General features: G+C 58.5%; 1 protein-coding gene across 1 annotated transcript; it reads right to left on the bottom strand.

Moving 5' to 3' along the window:
- Positions 1 to 207: 207 nt before the first annotated feature.
- LOC308514033 (1-acylglycerol-3-phosphate O-acyltransferase PNPLA3-like) lies at positions 208 to 15,783 on the bottom strand (the record flags this gene model as incomplete). Its single annotated transcript, XM_081084061.1, has 8 exons — positions 208 to 322; positions 3,647 to 3,779; positions 4,581 to 4,796; positions 5,705 to 5,765; positions 9,759 to 9,968; positions 11,064 to 11,129; positions 12,227 to 12,459; positions 15,534 to 15,783. 8 exons carry the CDS (start codon positions 15,781 to 15,783, stop codon positions 208 to 210), a joined length of 1,284 nt encoding a protein of 427 aa, XP_080940187.1.
- Positions 15,784 to 16,311: the final 528 nt, after the last annotated feature.

Below are 16,311 nucleotides of genomic sequence, written 5' to 3'. Positions count from 1 at the left end.
TTGTCCTGCTCGGCCCCGCAATCAGTCATTCCCCCAGAGTTTTCCCCTGTTTGCGGGGAATGGTGTTTAGAAACCAAGGTCTTGGTGCTGGGTGTGCTCATTCCTTTTGGGCTTCTAGGCCCTGTCAGAGGACAGAGCTTCGGGATATCAATAAAACTCAATAAGAGTAACTGACACACAGCAACAGCTGTTGCTCTCTTTGTCCATCTACACCCGCGAGGACGTGGAGAGCAGATGCGTCATCCCTCGAGAACAAACATGGGAGGTGATGGACAACAGCCACCGGACGTCGGCAGGGATGTCGGGAACCCACAGCACCAGCCTGCAGGATAAAAGCAGACAGACAGACACACACACACACACACACACACACACACACACACTGTCAGCAGGAAGATGAGCCAAACGAAGTGAACCAAACAAAAGCTGAACGAAAGGCAGCCAGCTTAACAACAGGCCCCTTGTGCCACTAAACTACGGGGCTCACGTCTAATCCCAGTTGGATAAATCCTCAGAAGGTGGGTTCGGACAAGCCAACCTAAAAGCCCCAAACTTCGGCCGCTCTTTAGTCAGGAAAGCTGGAGGGGTTTCCATGGCAATCACAGGAGAAGGCTGGATTTCCCGGATTCTGCTTGTCTGAGGCAAGATGCCTGAAGCTTGGAGTGGAGACACCACCCCCTCCACCAGCCCGACTGCACGTGTCCGCATGGAAGTCCAGCAGAGGAAGCCTGACCACGGCCTCCACAGACTTCGTGCCCCTGGCCCCAAAGGACCCCACGCCTGGCCTTTTATCTTTTTTTTTTTTAAGCTGAGTGAAGGCACAGAACTCTTTTTAATTTTTAAAATAGATCTCAGAGAGGAAGGGAGACGGAGAGAGATAGAAACATCAATGATGAGAGAGAATCATTGATTGGCTGCCTCCTGTGTGCTCCCTACTAGGGATTGAGCCCACAACCCAGGCATGTGCCTTGACCGGAATCAAACCCAGGACCCTTCAGTCCGCAGGCCGATGCTCTATCCACTGAGCAAAACGGGCTAGGGCCCATGCCTGGGCTTTGATAAGTGCCTGAACTTCTGCGCAGGGAAAGATGGTGTGGGAACAGGATGCTAATTTGTTGGGGCGGGAAGGGACCTGGGAAGGTCCATGGGTGGACGAATGGAGCTGGATTTTGAAGGATGGGTTGGACTTTAAAAGATGGACTGAAGCACTCAAGTTCAGGAAACACAGACAGTCCCAATCAAGATGAACCCAAAAAGACTCACAGCTGGGCACATCAAAATTAAAATGGCAAACGTTAAAGACGAAGAATCTTACAGGCACCAAGAGAGACAGAAAGTTACCTACAAGGGAGCTCCCATTAGACCGTCAGCTGATTTCTCAATAGAAACACTTCAGGCCAGAAGGGACTGGCATGACGTATACAAAGTAATGAAAAGCAAGGGACCGAATCCAAGACTACTCTAACCAGCAAGGCTATCATTCCAAATTGAAAGTGAAATAAATAGCTTCACCGACAAAAAATGGCTAAGATAGTTTATCACCGCCAAACCAAAACCGCAAGAAATGCTACAGGGACTGTTGTAAGAAGAAATGGGGAGGGGGGGGATACAGGCATAAAGAATAAAAATAGGAACAAATAAGTACCTATCCATAATAACCTTAAATGTAAATGGCTCAGATGCTCCAATCAAACCCATAGGGTGGCTGAATGGGTGGAAAATGTAACCCATATGTAGGCTGTCTACAAAGTCCCACCTCAGAACAAAAGACTCCCACAGGGTGAAAGTGAAGGGATGGAAGCATTTTCCCTGCCAATGGAAATGAAAGAAAAAAACCTGGGGTAGCAATACTCATATCTGACGAAAAAGACTTCAAAATGCATCACCTAGGGCAAGAGAAACAACAGAAAAACTAAACAAGAGGGAATATACCAAAATAAAAAGCTTCTGCACAGCCAAAGACACCAGCATCAAAATGAAAAGGGAGCCCACTGCATGGGAGAACATATTTGCCACTGATACATCTGCTAAGGGGTTTTCCAAAAATGTATAAAATACTCATCTAACGCAACAAGTGGTAGACAAACAGTCCAATTAAAAAATGGGTAGAAGACCTGAATAGACACTTCTCCAAAGAGGGCATACAAATGGCCAAGAGACACATGAAAAAATGCCCAGCGTCACTAATAATTAGAAAAATGCAAATCCAAATGATAATGAGGTATCACCTCACACCTGCCAGGATGGCTACCATCAACAAATCAACAAACGACAAGTGCTGGCAAGGATGTGGAGAAGAGGGAACCCTCGTGCACTGCTGGTGGGAATGCAGACTGGTGCAGCCACTGTGGAAAAATTAAAAATGGAACTCCCATTTGACCCAGTGGTCCCACTTCTAGAAATATACCCTAAGAAACCAGAAACACCAATCAGAAAGAATGTATGCTCCCTTACATTCATAGCAGTATTATTCACAATAGCTAAGATTTGGAAACAGCCCAAGTGCCCATCAGCAGATGAGTCATAAAAACGCTGTGGAATATTTATACCATGGAATACTACACAGCAGTAATAAGTAAGGATCTCATTCCCTTTGAACAGCATAGAGGTGCTACGCTAAGTGAAATAAGCCAGTCAGAGAAAACAAGTTTCCATGATCTCACTCCTATGTGGAAGCTAATGAATAAAATAAACTGAACTGATGAACAAAAAAGATCTAGACAGCAAAGCAGGCCACAAACTGACGTATTTAGAGGGAAGGGGGAGAGGCTAATCCATGTATGCACAGCCCATGGACAGACAAAAGTGGGGGGAGGAGGTGGGAGCAGGGTGGGGGGGGCCACTGGGGGGAAAAGGGGGACATCTGTAATACTTTCAACAATAGAGATAAATTTAAATAATAAAATCTATAATAATAAAAGGTTAATATGCTAATTAGACCGGACATCATTCCGGATGTCCTTCCGGAGGAAGCCGGTGCTGGCAGCTGGGGCAAGGACAGCCTACTCTTGCACGAATATTCGTGCATTGGGCCTCTAGTCAAATATACCAGTAAGATGGACACCCTAGATTAACCCACTAAAAAGGAAGTAAACACCCAAGTCAACTGTAAGAAAGCTGAGTAAAATGAATGCCCAGGACTCTGGGTGCACACCTGTTTGCCTCAAGTCCCTCCTTCCCCGGGATACAGTCCCCAAATAAAAGGGCGGAGCTGCAAGAAGTGACAAGCCTCCATCAGCAACGGCAAAGGAGGTGACAGCCCTGACCAGGTAGGTCAGTTGGCTGAGAGCATCATCTGGGTAGGACAAGGTTGTGGGTCCAATCACTGGCCAGGGCACACACAGGAATCAACCAATGAATGCATAAATGGGTGGAACAACAAAATGATCTCTCTCTCTCTCTCTCTCTCTCTCTCTCTCTCTCTCTCTCTCCCCCTTCCACTCTCTAAAATCAATCAATAAAAAATGAATAAAAAGAAAGACGTGGGTTGGGCCAGGCCTCAGCACGAGGCACGTCTCAGGGACAGACCCTATAGACTGTGACCCCTACTGCCCTGCACGGAGCCAGGCCAGGCGTGGGGCCTTAGGCGAGCTCTCCCTTAACCCTCACTCAACCGCCGAGACACAAAGCCGCCCACACTGCTCACCTCTGGGCCACCGCGAGCGCGGACTCCACGGGCAGCGTACAGGGCAGCATCACGTAAGACATGACCTTCACCGGTAGGAAGCTGCAGATCTTGCTCCAGCAGCCACCTCGGGGTCTACATGCCTCACTCAGGCCTGAAAGATACCATGGGGGGAGGGGCGTTCCCCCCAGTGTAACCTCACCCAGGTGCTGCCTGCAATTCCAGTGAAACACACAGATCCTGCTGCCAAAGAATCAGAAGCCGGGCCCATGCCATGGAGCAGGGAGTGCGGCCAGAACAGCCCTGGGACAGCCACGGGCCCTGGATCAACTGTCCCACTGGCAGCTCTCCCTGGAGGAGACACGAATCCTCAAACCCCCAACCCCACCCGCCTTATGGGCTTTCCCAACACGCCCTCTTCTGCCTGGAGCCCTGGCTTCTGTTTCCCCTTCATCGTGGCCTCAGGACCCTCAAATCGTAGCAACCTGGGCACCAGCGTCGCGTTTATCTTTGAATTTCTCCCAGTGCCTGGTTTGCACTCCTGGCCCATCTGGTGTCTGACGACATGATCAAATGCACTATCGTCGTTCAAGGACAAGTTCAAAGCTGAGGGTTTGGGGAAGGGGAGGCAGACAGGCTCCTCCAGAAAGAAGGCATGGAGACGGGGCCCAGGCAGAGAATGGTGTTCTGGAAGAATGGTGGTCTGGGTGCGCCCAGACCCAGGAACTGGGCGCATGCCTGCTTAACTCACAACAGGCTCACCGGGAGTGTGGCTTTCTCTGGCCGTGCACACGGGGAAGGGAGGCTGAGCAAGGCACCCGGGTGGGGAGATGGTGCCAGGAGGTGGGGCCTCTCCTCCCCGTGGCAGCATCACCTCCTCCCCAACCCGGAGAGAAGCCCTCTGAGCCTCAGCAACAGAGAGCAGCACCCTGCCGTCCCGCCAGAGGCATCTCACCCGCGATGAGCTTGGGCGACAGGGTCTCCAGGATGCTCTCGTCCCAGGGCCGGAGGCTGACACTCAGGTGGGCCAGCAGCTCGGCCACCTCGGGCCTCCCCTGCCAGGTAGCCGCCCCCAGGGAAGCCTCTGGGCTCGCGGTTTCCCAGGAGAACAGAAGGAACTCGGGCGCTGCCAAGGGCACACTCGGGCTCAGACGGGGCCTGTCACAGATGCCTACGCGGGGCACGGAGACAGGGGGCATGACTCACACACCCACCCACCCATGACAGGAGGCCAGCGGCCACCAGACATCCAGAGGGGCCTTCCCACGCTCCCCTCTGGCCTCCCTCCCTCCTGCTTCAGCAGCCCTCCGTGGCTCCCTACTGCCGCAGTGCAGGCTTCACCACGCGCACGGGCCCCAGCTGGCGGCTCTCCTCTGTCCATCTCTCAGCCACTGCAGTTACACAGGCCTTTTCCCCTCCTATCCATCTCCAAAGTGGAGTCACCTCCTCCTGGAAGCCCTCCTTTCCCCCAGGCCTTGCAGCTCCCTCCTGTGTGGCCCTGTAGCAGCCCACATCCTGTCCCGCCCTCTGCATGTCATCCCTCCACACGTCATCCATCCCCAGAGTGAGCTCCTGGTGGCAGGGCCCCCGCACTCAGCCACGTGCGTGGCACCTGGAAGGGCCACAATGTACACTTCCTGAGTGGGTAACACGTGCAGGTCCTGGTGACCAGACGGGCTCCTTGGTCTCGTCCTCAGGCTAATGGACGCGGTCAGTACAGGAGCCAACGTGTAGCATCGAAGAAAAGCAGCCCTGAACACATCTTACGGTGGGTTCCACGCGAACGTGTCAGGAGCCCGACTCCTCACCGAGTGAGGGCACAGGCGCTGGGGCTTTCTGAGGCTGCTGACCAACAGCGGAGGCAAAGGCTCATCTGGCCCGGCCAGTGTGGCTCAGTGGACGAGCCTCAACCCATGAACCCGGAGGGCACGGTTCTGTTCCCGGCCAGCGCACTGCCCGCGCTGCGGATTCTCCCTCCTCCCTTCCTCTCTCTGAAACCAATAAAACCATATATTTTCTTTTCTTTTTTAATTTTTTTTTTAGAGAAAAGGGCTCGTCTGCTCCCCAGCTCATACGTACCTTTTTCTTCCAGGAACCTGCCCGCATCCAAGTACCCTCGCAGGCAGATCTCCCCCAGCACCTGGAAGCCAGCAAGCAAGTGAACTCCCGGCCGACGGGCTCAGCCTCGCTCACTTAAACTGAAGACGCCTTCAAACTCTGAGCGCCTCCATGGGCCGGGCATGGCCGGACAAGGGACTGGGCAGGAACGACACCCCTCCATGGGGCCTTTGCTGTCACCCAGCATGACAGGCTTGTCCTGGTCCTTGGGGGACAGTTACAGCTGCATCCCCTGCTCTGTGCACAAACCACCCACACCAGCCAGCTGGTGCCCGGCCTTGCCTCCAGGGGGAGCCCTTGCGGGCTGCTCACTGTCCTGCCCACTTCCCTGCAGCCTCCTGGGCCCCCAAGCCCCGTTAGGGCCCATGTCCACACACCCCCTTACTGTTGGGGTGGGAAGGCATACTACAGCCACCACAGTGCTGCATGGTTCGTGACCGTGGCCACAAATAAGATCACGTGGGTAACGCGACACATCCTACCGCCCAGGCTGCACCCACAAACAGTCTCCCCAGGATCTGGGACTGGTCCAGGGCTCCTCTCAGGCACCGGCATTCATGGACGCTCTAGTCCCTCACGTAAATGGTGCAGGGTTTGCACACAGGCTACAGCAGGCACCCGACTCCACGTCACTCTGTGGATTCAGGGTAGGGCGCGGCGAGGGGCAAATTCAAGTTTTGCATTTTGAGACTTTCTGGAATACACACACACACACACAGACACACACGCTTAAGTAACCAAATGACCGGTCGCTATGATGCACACTGACCACCAAGGGGCAGACGCTTAATGCGGGAGCTGCCCCCTGGTGGTCAGTGCACTCCCACAGCAGGAGTGCCCTCAGCTGACCAACCCGTCCCGGTGGCCCACCACACTCCCTCAGTAGTTCTGCAGGTCCAATCTCCGGAGAACGGGCCAGGCACTGACAGACCACTCCGCTGGCAAGATCCCCAACAGCACCACCGGCCTCCTGGAAGTCGGCCTCAGGCGCCATGGCCGCTTCCCCTCCCTAGACGCTCAGCAAAGATGAAACCATATAAAAGCGGCCACCAGGTGGCTCCCAACAAATGGTATGAACGTCAGCGGGATGGATCCTGATCCCCGGCTGGCAAGCACCACCTCCTGCCTGGAGGGCTGATCACATCCCAGGCCGCCCCCCCTTGGGTGCAGGGCTCACAGTTAGTGAGCACTGCTGGGCGGTGTGAGCCTCTCCCGATTGTGACTGACAGGGTGTGAGCCTGTGGCAGGTGCAGTAGGGCTGGGATGAGCAGGCGTGGCAGGCAGGAGCGGCAGGCGGTGTTGAACTGCTGGTTTTGGCCCGAAACCCGCAGGCCACCCCGAGGGACCCCACCTGTGCACGAATTTGTGCACTGGGCCTCTAGTCCTATATAATAAAACCCTAATATGCAAATTGACCAAACGGCGGAACGACGGGTCACTATGACGTGCACTGAACACCTGGGGGCAGACGCTCAATGCACAAGCTGCCCCCTGGTGGTCAGTGTGCTCCCCCTGTGGGCTCATGGCCAGAAGCTGGGTTCACAGCTGGCCAGCACAGCAGTAGTGGTGGTAGCCTCTCCTGCCTCCGCTGCTGTGCTAAGGACCCCTCGGGGAATTTCCGACTGCTGGCTTAGGTCCGATGACATCTCCTGAGGGGTCCCAGACTGTGAGATGGTGAAGGCTGGGCTGAGGGCACCCTCCCCGTCCCCACAGTGCACGAATGTATGCACCAGGCCTCTAATATATATATACTAGTGTGTGTGTGTGTGTGTGTATCCTATCTAATAAAAGAGAAACATGGTAATTAGCCGTACCTCCGCTACCCTTCCCATTGGCTAATCAGGGCAACATGCAAATTAACTGCCAGCCAAGATGGCGGCCGGCAGCCAGGAAGCTTGAAGTGAACATGAGGCTTGCTTGCTTCAGTGACGGAGGACTCCAACGCTCCCCGCCTGCCGCTGCCAGCCTCTGAGCTTGCAGTTTGAAACATTGTTACAAATTTAGAAGCTAAACAAAACCCCAGAAACCTGCTTTCAGCGAGCCCGGGATCTCAGAGCTGGAGTTGAAACAGTGTTTCAATTATAGAACCCAAACAAACCAGATACCTGCTTTCAGCAGCAGATGCCTAAGAGCTGGAGCCAAGCCTCAGAGCTAAAGCTGGCCCAGAATAAAAAAAAAAAAAAAAAAAAAAAAGGAGTGGTTGGGAGCTTTAGTCACCCGCCAGCCTGAAAACAGCCCTAAGCCCCTCACCCAGACTGGCCAGGCACCGCAGTGGGGACCCCCACCCTGAAGGGTGTGTGACCAGCTGCAAACAGCCATCATCTCCTCACCCAGGCTGGCCAGGCACCCCAGTGGGGACCCCCACCCTGATCCAGGACACCCTTCAGGGCAAACCTGCTGGCACCCACCCGTGCACCAGGCCTCTATCCTATATAGTAAAAGGGTAATATGCCTCCCAACACCGGGATCAGCGAAGCCACGAGGCCTCCTGGCACCGGGATCAGCGTGACAGGGGGCAGCGCCCAAACCCCCTGACTGCCCTGTGGCTGTGTGTGTGACAGGGGGCAGGGCCACAACCTCCCTATCCGCCCTGCTCTGTTCATGACAGGGGAAGGCGCCCCAACCCCCAGATCAGCCCTGCTCTGTACCTGATCGGGGGGAGCTCCCCAAAGCCCTGATGGCCCTGTGGCTCTGTGTGTGACAGGCTGTGGTGTCCCAACCCCCTGATCGGCCCTGCTCTGTGTGTGACAGGGTGCGACACCCCCCGCCCCCACGGACCCTGCTCTGTGTGTGATGGGGTAGAGCCATAACCTCCCCATCGGCCCTGCCCTGAGTGTGACAGTGGCGGCGCCCCAACCCTCTGATCGGCCCTGCTCTGTGGGTGATAGAGGGCGGCGCCCCAACCCCCTGATCCGCCCTGCTCTGTGTGTGACAGGGGGCGGTGCCCCAACTCCCCTATCGGCCCTACTCTGTGAGTGACGGGGGGAGCTCCTCAACCCCCTAATCGGCCCTGCTCTGTGCGTGACAGGGTACGGAGCCCCAAACCCCCTGATGGGCCCTGCTCTGTGCGTGACAGGGGGCAGTGCCCCAACCCCCTGATGGGCCCTGCTCTGTGCATGACAGGGGGTGGCGCCGCAACCTTCCCATTGACCCTGCCTTGAGTGTGACAGGGGGCGGTGTCCCACCCCCAAATCAGCCCTACCCTGAGCGTGACTGAGGGTGGCATCGCAACCTCCCGATCCACCCTGCTCTGTGCATGACAGGGGGCAGCGCCTCAACTCCCCAATTGGCCCTGCTCTGAGCCTGACCAGGGGCTGCACCTAGGGATTGGGCCTGCCCTCTGCCACCCGGGAGCAGGACTAAGCCAGCAGGTTGTTATCTCCTGAGGGGTCCCAGACTGCGAGAGGGCACAGGCGGGGCTGAGGGACCCCTCTCCCCCACTGAGTGCACAAATTTTTGTGCACCAGGCCTCTAGTGTATATATATATATATTTAAATCCTCACCCAAGGATATTTTTCCATTGAATTTCACAGAGAATGGAAGAGAGAGTGCAGAGAGAAACACATCGATTAGTTTCTGCCTGCACAAGCATGGCCAGATCCAGGGTGGGGAGGAGCCTGCAACCGAGGTATGTGCCCTTGACATGAATTGAACCCAGGACCCTTCGGTCCACAGGCCGATGCTCTATCCACTGAGCCAAACCAATTAGGGCTAGAATATTTTTGATGTGTGGTTGGTTGAATCCACAGGTGGGAAACCTGTGGAGCAGGAAGGTCGACTGCACTAGAACCACAGTCCTGAGAGGCAACAGAGTTTAAATGTCCCCAGTTGATTCGGGGACACCTCCTCCTGGAAGCCCTCCTGGGGCACCACTGACCTTCAGGGACAAGTGACTCTTCTCCGGTCCCTATTCATTGAGGGGTCTGTTTGGTTGGTTTGCGTAGAGACACTGCTGGGTCCCCAAGCGAACAAGAGCACGGAGCTGCAGCCCCCAGAACAAACAGCCCCACTCACCTTCACATCCGGGGGGAATAGGACTTGGTTGATCAGGTGGACGTTCTCCAAGCAGAAGCGGAGACTGAGGCTGCACACGTCCATATGCAGGAAGTTCGTGGACTTGACCTTAGGACAGATGTCATGCTCCCCAAGGAAGGGCGACACGGTGATGGTCGTCTTGTCATCAAAGCAGGATCTAATATCAGTAAACCCTCCATCCACATACCGCTTGTGAGGGAGAGAGAAACACGTCCAGTCAGAGGCTCTGGCAGGGTCCCTGGTGCTCAGATTATGGGCAGAGGCTATGGGGGAGGACGGGCTTGGGGAGCCTCTGTCAACACCTGCGGCTGGGCAGGCGGGGCCAGTACAATGTGGAGAGTCTGCACCTGTCAAACCAGTGTCCCTTATTGTGACATCCTCAACTGTCCGCAGACAGGACAGATGTCCGGGTGGGGGGGGGTGGCAGGCAATCATCTCAGTGGGTGACGGCTGCCCAGGAAGGAGCTGCCCTGGTGCTGCACAGCCCAGCACGCAGCCCAGAGCCCGCAGAGCACACGCTCCACTCGGACTCTGCCGGGCAGGGCTCGCCATCAGCCGCATGTGTCTACAGAGAGTGCTTGCCGATGGAACTGAACCGTAGCTCTGTCGGCAGCTCTGCCCCAAGCCACGGGCTGGAAGGACAGTCAGTCCCAGAGGGAACTGAATCACTCCACCCTGAGAGCGAAGCTCAGCTTAAGGGAGCGGCTGAGTCTTAGGCCCCCGGGCACCTGTCCCCGGCGCGCAGGGGAAGATGAAGTGACCCTGCCCTGGCCGGTGTGTGTCGGTGGTTAGAGTGTCAGCCCGAGCACCACAGGTCTCGGGCTCCATTCCTGGTCATCGGCACCTACCGGGGCTGCAGGATAGATCCCCGGCCTCGCTCTGAGTGCTGGATGCACCCAATTGATGAGTCTCTCTCACACCGATGTTTCTCTATCCATCTATCTATCTATCTATCTATCTATCTATCTATCTATCCATCCATCCATCCATCCATCCATCTATCTATCTATCTCTCCCCTCCCTCATCCCTTCCGCTCTATCTAACAATCAATGGAAAAAATACCTTCTGCTGAGGCTTAACAACAAAAATTAAGTGAAGCAGCCTGTCCAACAGAAAGCCAGATAGTGGATTCTTGGTGAAGGTGGTTGGGCTGGGGGTGGGTGGGAATGGAGGGGCAGCGATGGAATCTCTGGTTCAAGGCTGAGAGACACAGGGCTCTGCTTTTGGGGACCTGGGATGCCTGCGCCCAGCACCCTGCGAACACAGTTTAAGAGCAGACTTACCACGCCTCTGAAGGTCGGAGGGATTAAGCCAAAGAAGAAAGGGATGAAGGAGGAACAGATCAAGGCCTGTGAAGACAAAAGGGAGTGAAACCACAGGCAAAGCAGTAGGCCCTTCATTCCCCTGGGCCTCCCTGAGCCTTCTCTCTGTGAGTGAGAAGAGCAGCTGGTCTGAAAGTGCTCTTTGCACACAGTAGGCACTTTAATTAATGGGTTGAATGAACTTTGAACCAACCACACAATAGCATTTCAGCCCCAAGTATAAGCGCCTTATCACCACAGTCTGCGGACATCAACTTCCTGTCCCTGCTGCCCACGAGAGTCCCAGTGGCCATCGCAGACCGGACCTGGAGCTGTGGACGCGATGACTGACTGGGAAGGACTGGATCAGACTCAAGCTGCTCGACCCGCTGGCCCTGGACCCTGGCCCGGGATTCCGGGGCAGCAGCTTGGGGGAGGGGCCTCAGACTGCAAGTCTCACAGGCTCCCAGGTGATGCCCACACGGGTCCAGGGACCACAATGGAGTAGCACCGGCTGGAGAGCATTAAGCAGCACACAACACTGACTCACAGAGAGAAAGGACTCCTGTGGGAGGGACAGGTGCTGGCTGAAGAGAAGAAACTTCCAGAAACAAGGTTCAATGACAGATGGTTGGGGCTGCTGAGATGCAGCTGGTTCTACGGGCCAGGCCACTCTGCACTGCAGACCTGTGTGAAGTGAAGAGTCTATTGATCCCCCATGAAGGCATCGGGCAAATGCACTGGATTGTGACCTTGCAAACAACGTCCTCTGGGCTGGGCCCCGAGGAAGAGGTTCCGCCTCTCGCGGCTTCTCTCATGCTGTTCTCCTGCAGGAACACGCATCCCGTGCAGGAGGGACACCGAGGGACAGGGCCCTGAGGAGGTGGACAAAGCCAAGCCTGCAGGATGCGGAGCCATCCTTTAACATGGAACCTGTGCTGGGCGCCCAGGGTTTCTCAGGCTGTGGCCCAGACCACGGGGGGCACAGCGTGTACATCACAGGGTTCAGGCAGCAGGCAGCGTCCCGGCCGGCCAGGTGCTTGTCCGTGTAAGAAAGGGGGCAGGTGGCCTGTGCCAGCCTCTCCGTGTGACTCCCAGAATGAAACCGCCCCTCACTGCCAGCAACAGACAGGCCCACCGCTTACGTCCACAACGTCGTCTTTGGACTGAAACTCGGACACCAGGACGTTTTCCCAGTCGGACACTCGGGTGAGCGAGATGCACATTTTGCCTGAGATGAGCTGGTGGACGTTGTCCGGGAGGTGTCTGTGGAGGGCTTCTCGGAGGGACCTGACTATGTTGAAGGACGGATGGAGGATGCTCATGGTCCGGCTTCTGGCGGACTCGACAAGGTCTGTGAGGAACTTCAGAGTAATGTCTGTGGGGAGACAAGCCCACAGAGGGATGGATGTGCCGCCTGGGAGAGGGGCAACTGTGGCAAGACCAGAAACCGGGCGGAGGGAGCTGTCTTCTCACATGGCTGCAGAGCCCTTACAATGGGGATCGTCCAAACTGAGATGTTAGAGGATCTCAAAACTTAATGAAAATAGAATGTAAAATATCTCAACACACCCTTATACTGACTAAATGGGAGCAGGGTACCGCTTGGTGATATTGGGATGAACAAGGCTAACTTCACTGTGTCTTACTTTTTGCTTCCTGTCTCTGGGAAACGTAAAATGACAGACAGCGCGGCCTGCACTGCTCCTGTTGCACAGCGCGCTCCCGGCCTGGCCTTGGGAAAGGCCTCCAGAGGCCCAGGTGCGCTCTCCTTGCCCCTCCCCCCTCAGAGCCAGAGCCAGGGAGGCCTGACTCCAGGGGCCAGAGAGCACAGGGCCAACACCAGGGCGGGAAGCCTGTCTGCACCTCCCACCTGCCTCCCCTCCCACCTGCCTCCCCCTCCCACCTGCCTCCCCCTCCCACCTGCCTCCCCCTCCCACCTGCCTCCCCCTCACACCTGCCTCCCCTCACACCTGCCTCCCCCTCCCACCTGCCTCCCCCTCCCACCTGCCTCCCCCTCCCACCTGCCTCCCCCTCCCACCTGCCTCCCCTCTCACCTGCCTCCCCCTCCCACCTGCCTCCCCCTCCCACCTGCCTCCCCCTCCCACCTGCCTCCCCTCCCACCTGCCTCCCCCTCCCACCTGCCTCCCCTCTCACCTGCCTCCACCTCCCACCTGCCTCCCCCTCCCACCTGCCTCCCCCTCCCACCTGCATCCCCCTCCCACCTGCCTCCCCCTCCCACCTGCCTCCCCTCTCACCTGCCTCCCCTCCCACCTGCCTCCACCTCCCACCTGCCTCCCCTCTCACCTGCCTCCCCCTCCCACCTGCCTCCCCTCTCACCTGCCTCCACCTCCCACCTGCCTCCCCTCTCACCTGCCTCCCCTCTCACCTGCCTCCCCTCTCACCTGCCTCCCCCTTCCACCTGCCTCCCCTCTCACCTGCCTCCCCCTCCCACCTGCCTCCCCCTCCCACCTGCCTCCCCCTCCCACCTGCCTCCCCTCTCACCTGCCTCCCCCTCCCACCTGCCTCCCCCTCCCACCTGCCTCCCCTCCCACCTGCCTCCCTCTCACCTGCCTCCACCTCCCACCTGCCTCCCCCTCCCACCTGCCTCCCCCTCCCACCTGCCTCCCCTCTCACCTGCCTCCACCTCCCACCTGCCTCCCCTCTCACCTGCCTCCCCTCTCACCTGCCTCCCCCTCCCACCTGCCTCCCCCTCCCACCTGCCTCCCCTCTCACCTGCCTCCACCTCCCACCTGCCTCCCCCTCCCACCTGCCTCCCCTCTCACCTGCCTCCACCTCCCACCTGCCTCCCCTCTCACCTGCCTCCCCTCCCACCTGCCTCCACCTCCCACCTGCCTCCCCCTCCCACCTGCCTCCCCTCTCACCTGCCTCCACCTTCCACCTGCCTCCACCTTCCACCTGCCTCCCCTCTCACCTGCCTCCACCTCCCACCTGCCTCCACCTCTCACCTGCCTCACCCTGTGCTGCGGGCACAGCCCCAGGCTCGGCCTGTCCCTTGCTATAGGAACCCCTGCACTGCTCTGCACCTCATTGGGGTCCTGGGGTCACAGCCCCAGTTAAATGTTCAACCGCGTGGGTGGCTCCAGGTCACCTTGGGGACAAGGACTGGCTTTAGCACTGCTATAGCCCTGGGGGTGGGGGGTGAGGGGGGTGGACTGGCTGCCCTGGAGGTCACATCCTGCCCTTTGCTCCCCTCCCCCTGCAGGGAGAAGGCAGCCAGGGTGGCCCCCTATCCCCACCTCCCACTCAGCCCAGGTCCCTCCAATGGCAGGAGGTCCCTCCAATGGCAGGAGGTCCCTCCAATGGCAGGGCTGCCCTCCTGGCAGGAGACTCCTGTCCCCAGAGCAGAGGCAGCCCTGCTGGCTGCGTCCCTGCCAGCAGCCCTGGGTGCAGCCAAGAGGAAGTCCCTGAGGAGCCCAGGGAAACGGGCTGATGAGGGGCATCCTCTTCCTTCTGGGCCTTTGGGTGCCAACAGCTCCACACTGCCCCTTGCTCCCAGCTCTGCCCCCTGATGGGGAACCCTAAGCCGAGGAGGCTGCACCCCAGTCCTTTAGGCCAGCTGGGCTCCAGCCCACACCCCTCCCTCCCACTGGCTTCCACATGCACAGACGTTAATCCTGACAAAACTTAGAGGGCTGTCATTTCCTGCGGCCCTGAGTGGGTGTGGAGGGTGAGCATGGTGCGGGGGTCCAGGGGCCACTCCAGCCCCGAGGAAGGGCCTGAAACACTGGGAAGGAGCGGAGATAGTTCTCCTAACCTCCTGCACACACCCTACCCATCATGGCCCCCCAACCTCCTCCAGCCTAACCAGCTGGTCTCCAGGAGCCCTGCCCTCTTTCTGCCTGAGATGTCTGCGCCCAGGAGGGCGGGGCTGCACCAGTGGTGCCAGGAGCAGGGAGGAGCTGTGGGGCTGTCTCCAGTCTCTTAAGTCCCCGAAGGGAAGAAGGTGCCCACCCGGGACACAGGCCACAGCCCTCATCCGGGTCGGTGGGACCCAGGGAGAATCAACTCTTCCTGTTGGCAGCTCAGCTGGCCCAGAGCCTCCCCAGGGGACCTCAAGGATCAGCTCCACCTCCAGCCTCCTCCGACAAGCTCCCTTCCGCCTGCAGCTCTAGGTGATGGGGAATGGGGGCGTCCTTCAAGCCCCGGCTCCAGAAGGGGGTGGGGTGAGGAGATGCTCGGGATTCCCACGCCCAGAGGAGCCGCTCCCAAGGCGCCCCCTCCCAGACTGGGCGACAGAGCCCACGCGCACAAGGCGAGAGGACGCAGTGGAGGGAGGGGGCATCTGTCTGCAGGGTCCCCTGGATGCACCTGCAGTTTCCGTGTCGGAACTGGGATCCACCGGGCACCCCGCAACCTTAGGAGTCGTCCGCAGCCCAGGCCTGGGGGCGCCCCCTCCTGGCAAGGAGCCCGGGGCGGCCCTGGACGTACCAAGAGGGACACCTGCGAGGAAGGTGACGCCGTGCAGCGCCCCAGCAGAGGCACCGAAGATCATGCGCGCGTCGCGGAGGAGGTGCGGGGCGCGCTCGCTCAGGCAGCGGGTCACCCCGAGGTGGTAGAAGACCAGGAAGCCGCAGCCCACGAAGGACACGCTCCAGCCACGCTCGGAGTCGCCCAGAGCGGTGGCGGGTCGGGGTCCGGGAGGCGGGGTCTGAGGTCCAAGGTCTGAACTTCCTGGCATCTTAACCCAGTGCCCACTGGTGCGCTCTGCGCGGCCTGGCAGCTGCTCCCCAGGTGTTCCCTTCGTGACGTCAGCGCCTCTGGGCCCGCCCCTTCGGCCAGCAAATGCTCTGCGGGCGGGTGGGCCAATCAGGGGCTCGTCGCCCACTCCTTGCTCCTTCACCTCGCGGGCTGGAGGCGCTGTGGGGCGGGGCCTAGCGGGAGCCGATGGGCTGTGGGGCGGGGCCCGGGAGGGGCAGACGGGCTGTGGGGCGGGGCTTAGGAGGGGTATATGGGCTGTGGGGCGGGGCCTGGGAGGGGCAGACGGGCTCTGGGGCGGGGCCTGGGAGAAGCGGACGGGCCGTGGGGCGGGGCCTGGGAGGGGCAGACGGGCTGTGGGGCGGGGCCTGGGAGGGCAGAGGGGCTGTGGGGCGGGGCCTAGCGGGGGCAAACTGGATTTGGGGCGGGGCTTAGGAGGAGACGTCGGGCGGAGGGGCGGGGCCTAGCCGGGGCAGAGGGACTGTGGGGCGGGGCTTAGCGGCAAACAGGC

The sequence above is a fragment of the Myotis nattereri genome, assembly GCF_964212035.1.
Source record: "Myotis nattereri genome assembly, chromosome: 2".
In the NCBI taxonomy this organism is placed as follows: Eukaryota; Metazoa; Chordata; class Mammalia; order Chiroptera; family Vespertilionidae; genus Myotis; species Myotis nattereri.
Note: the sequence above shows the minus strand (reverse complement) of the source record. Positions and strands in the feature narration are given on the sequence as shown.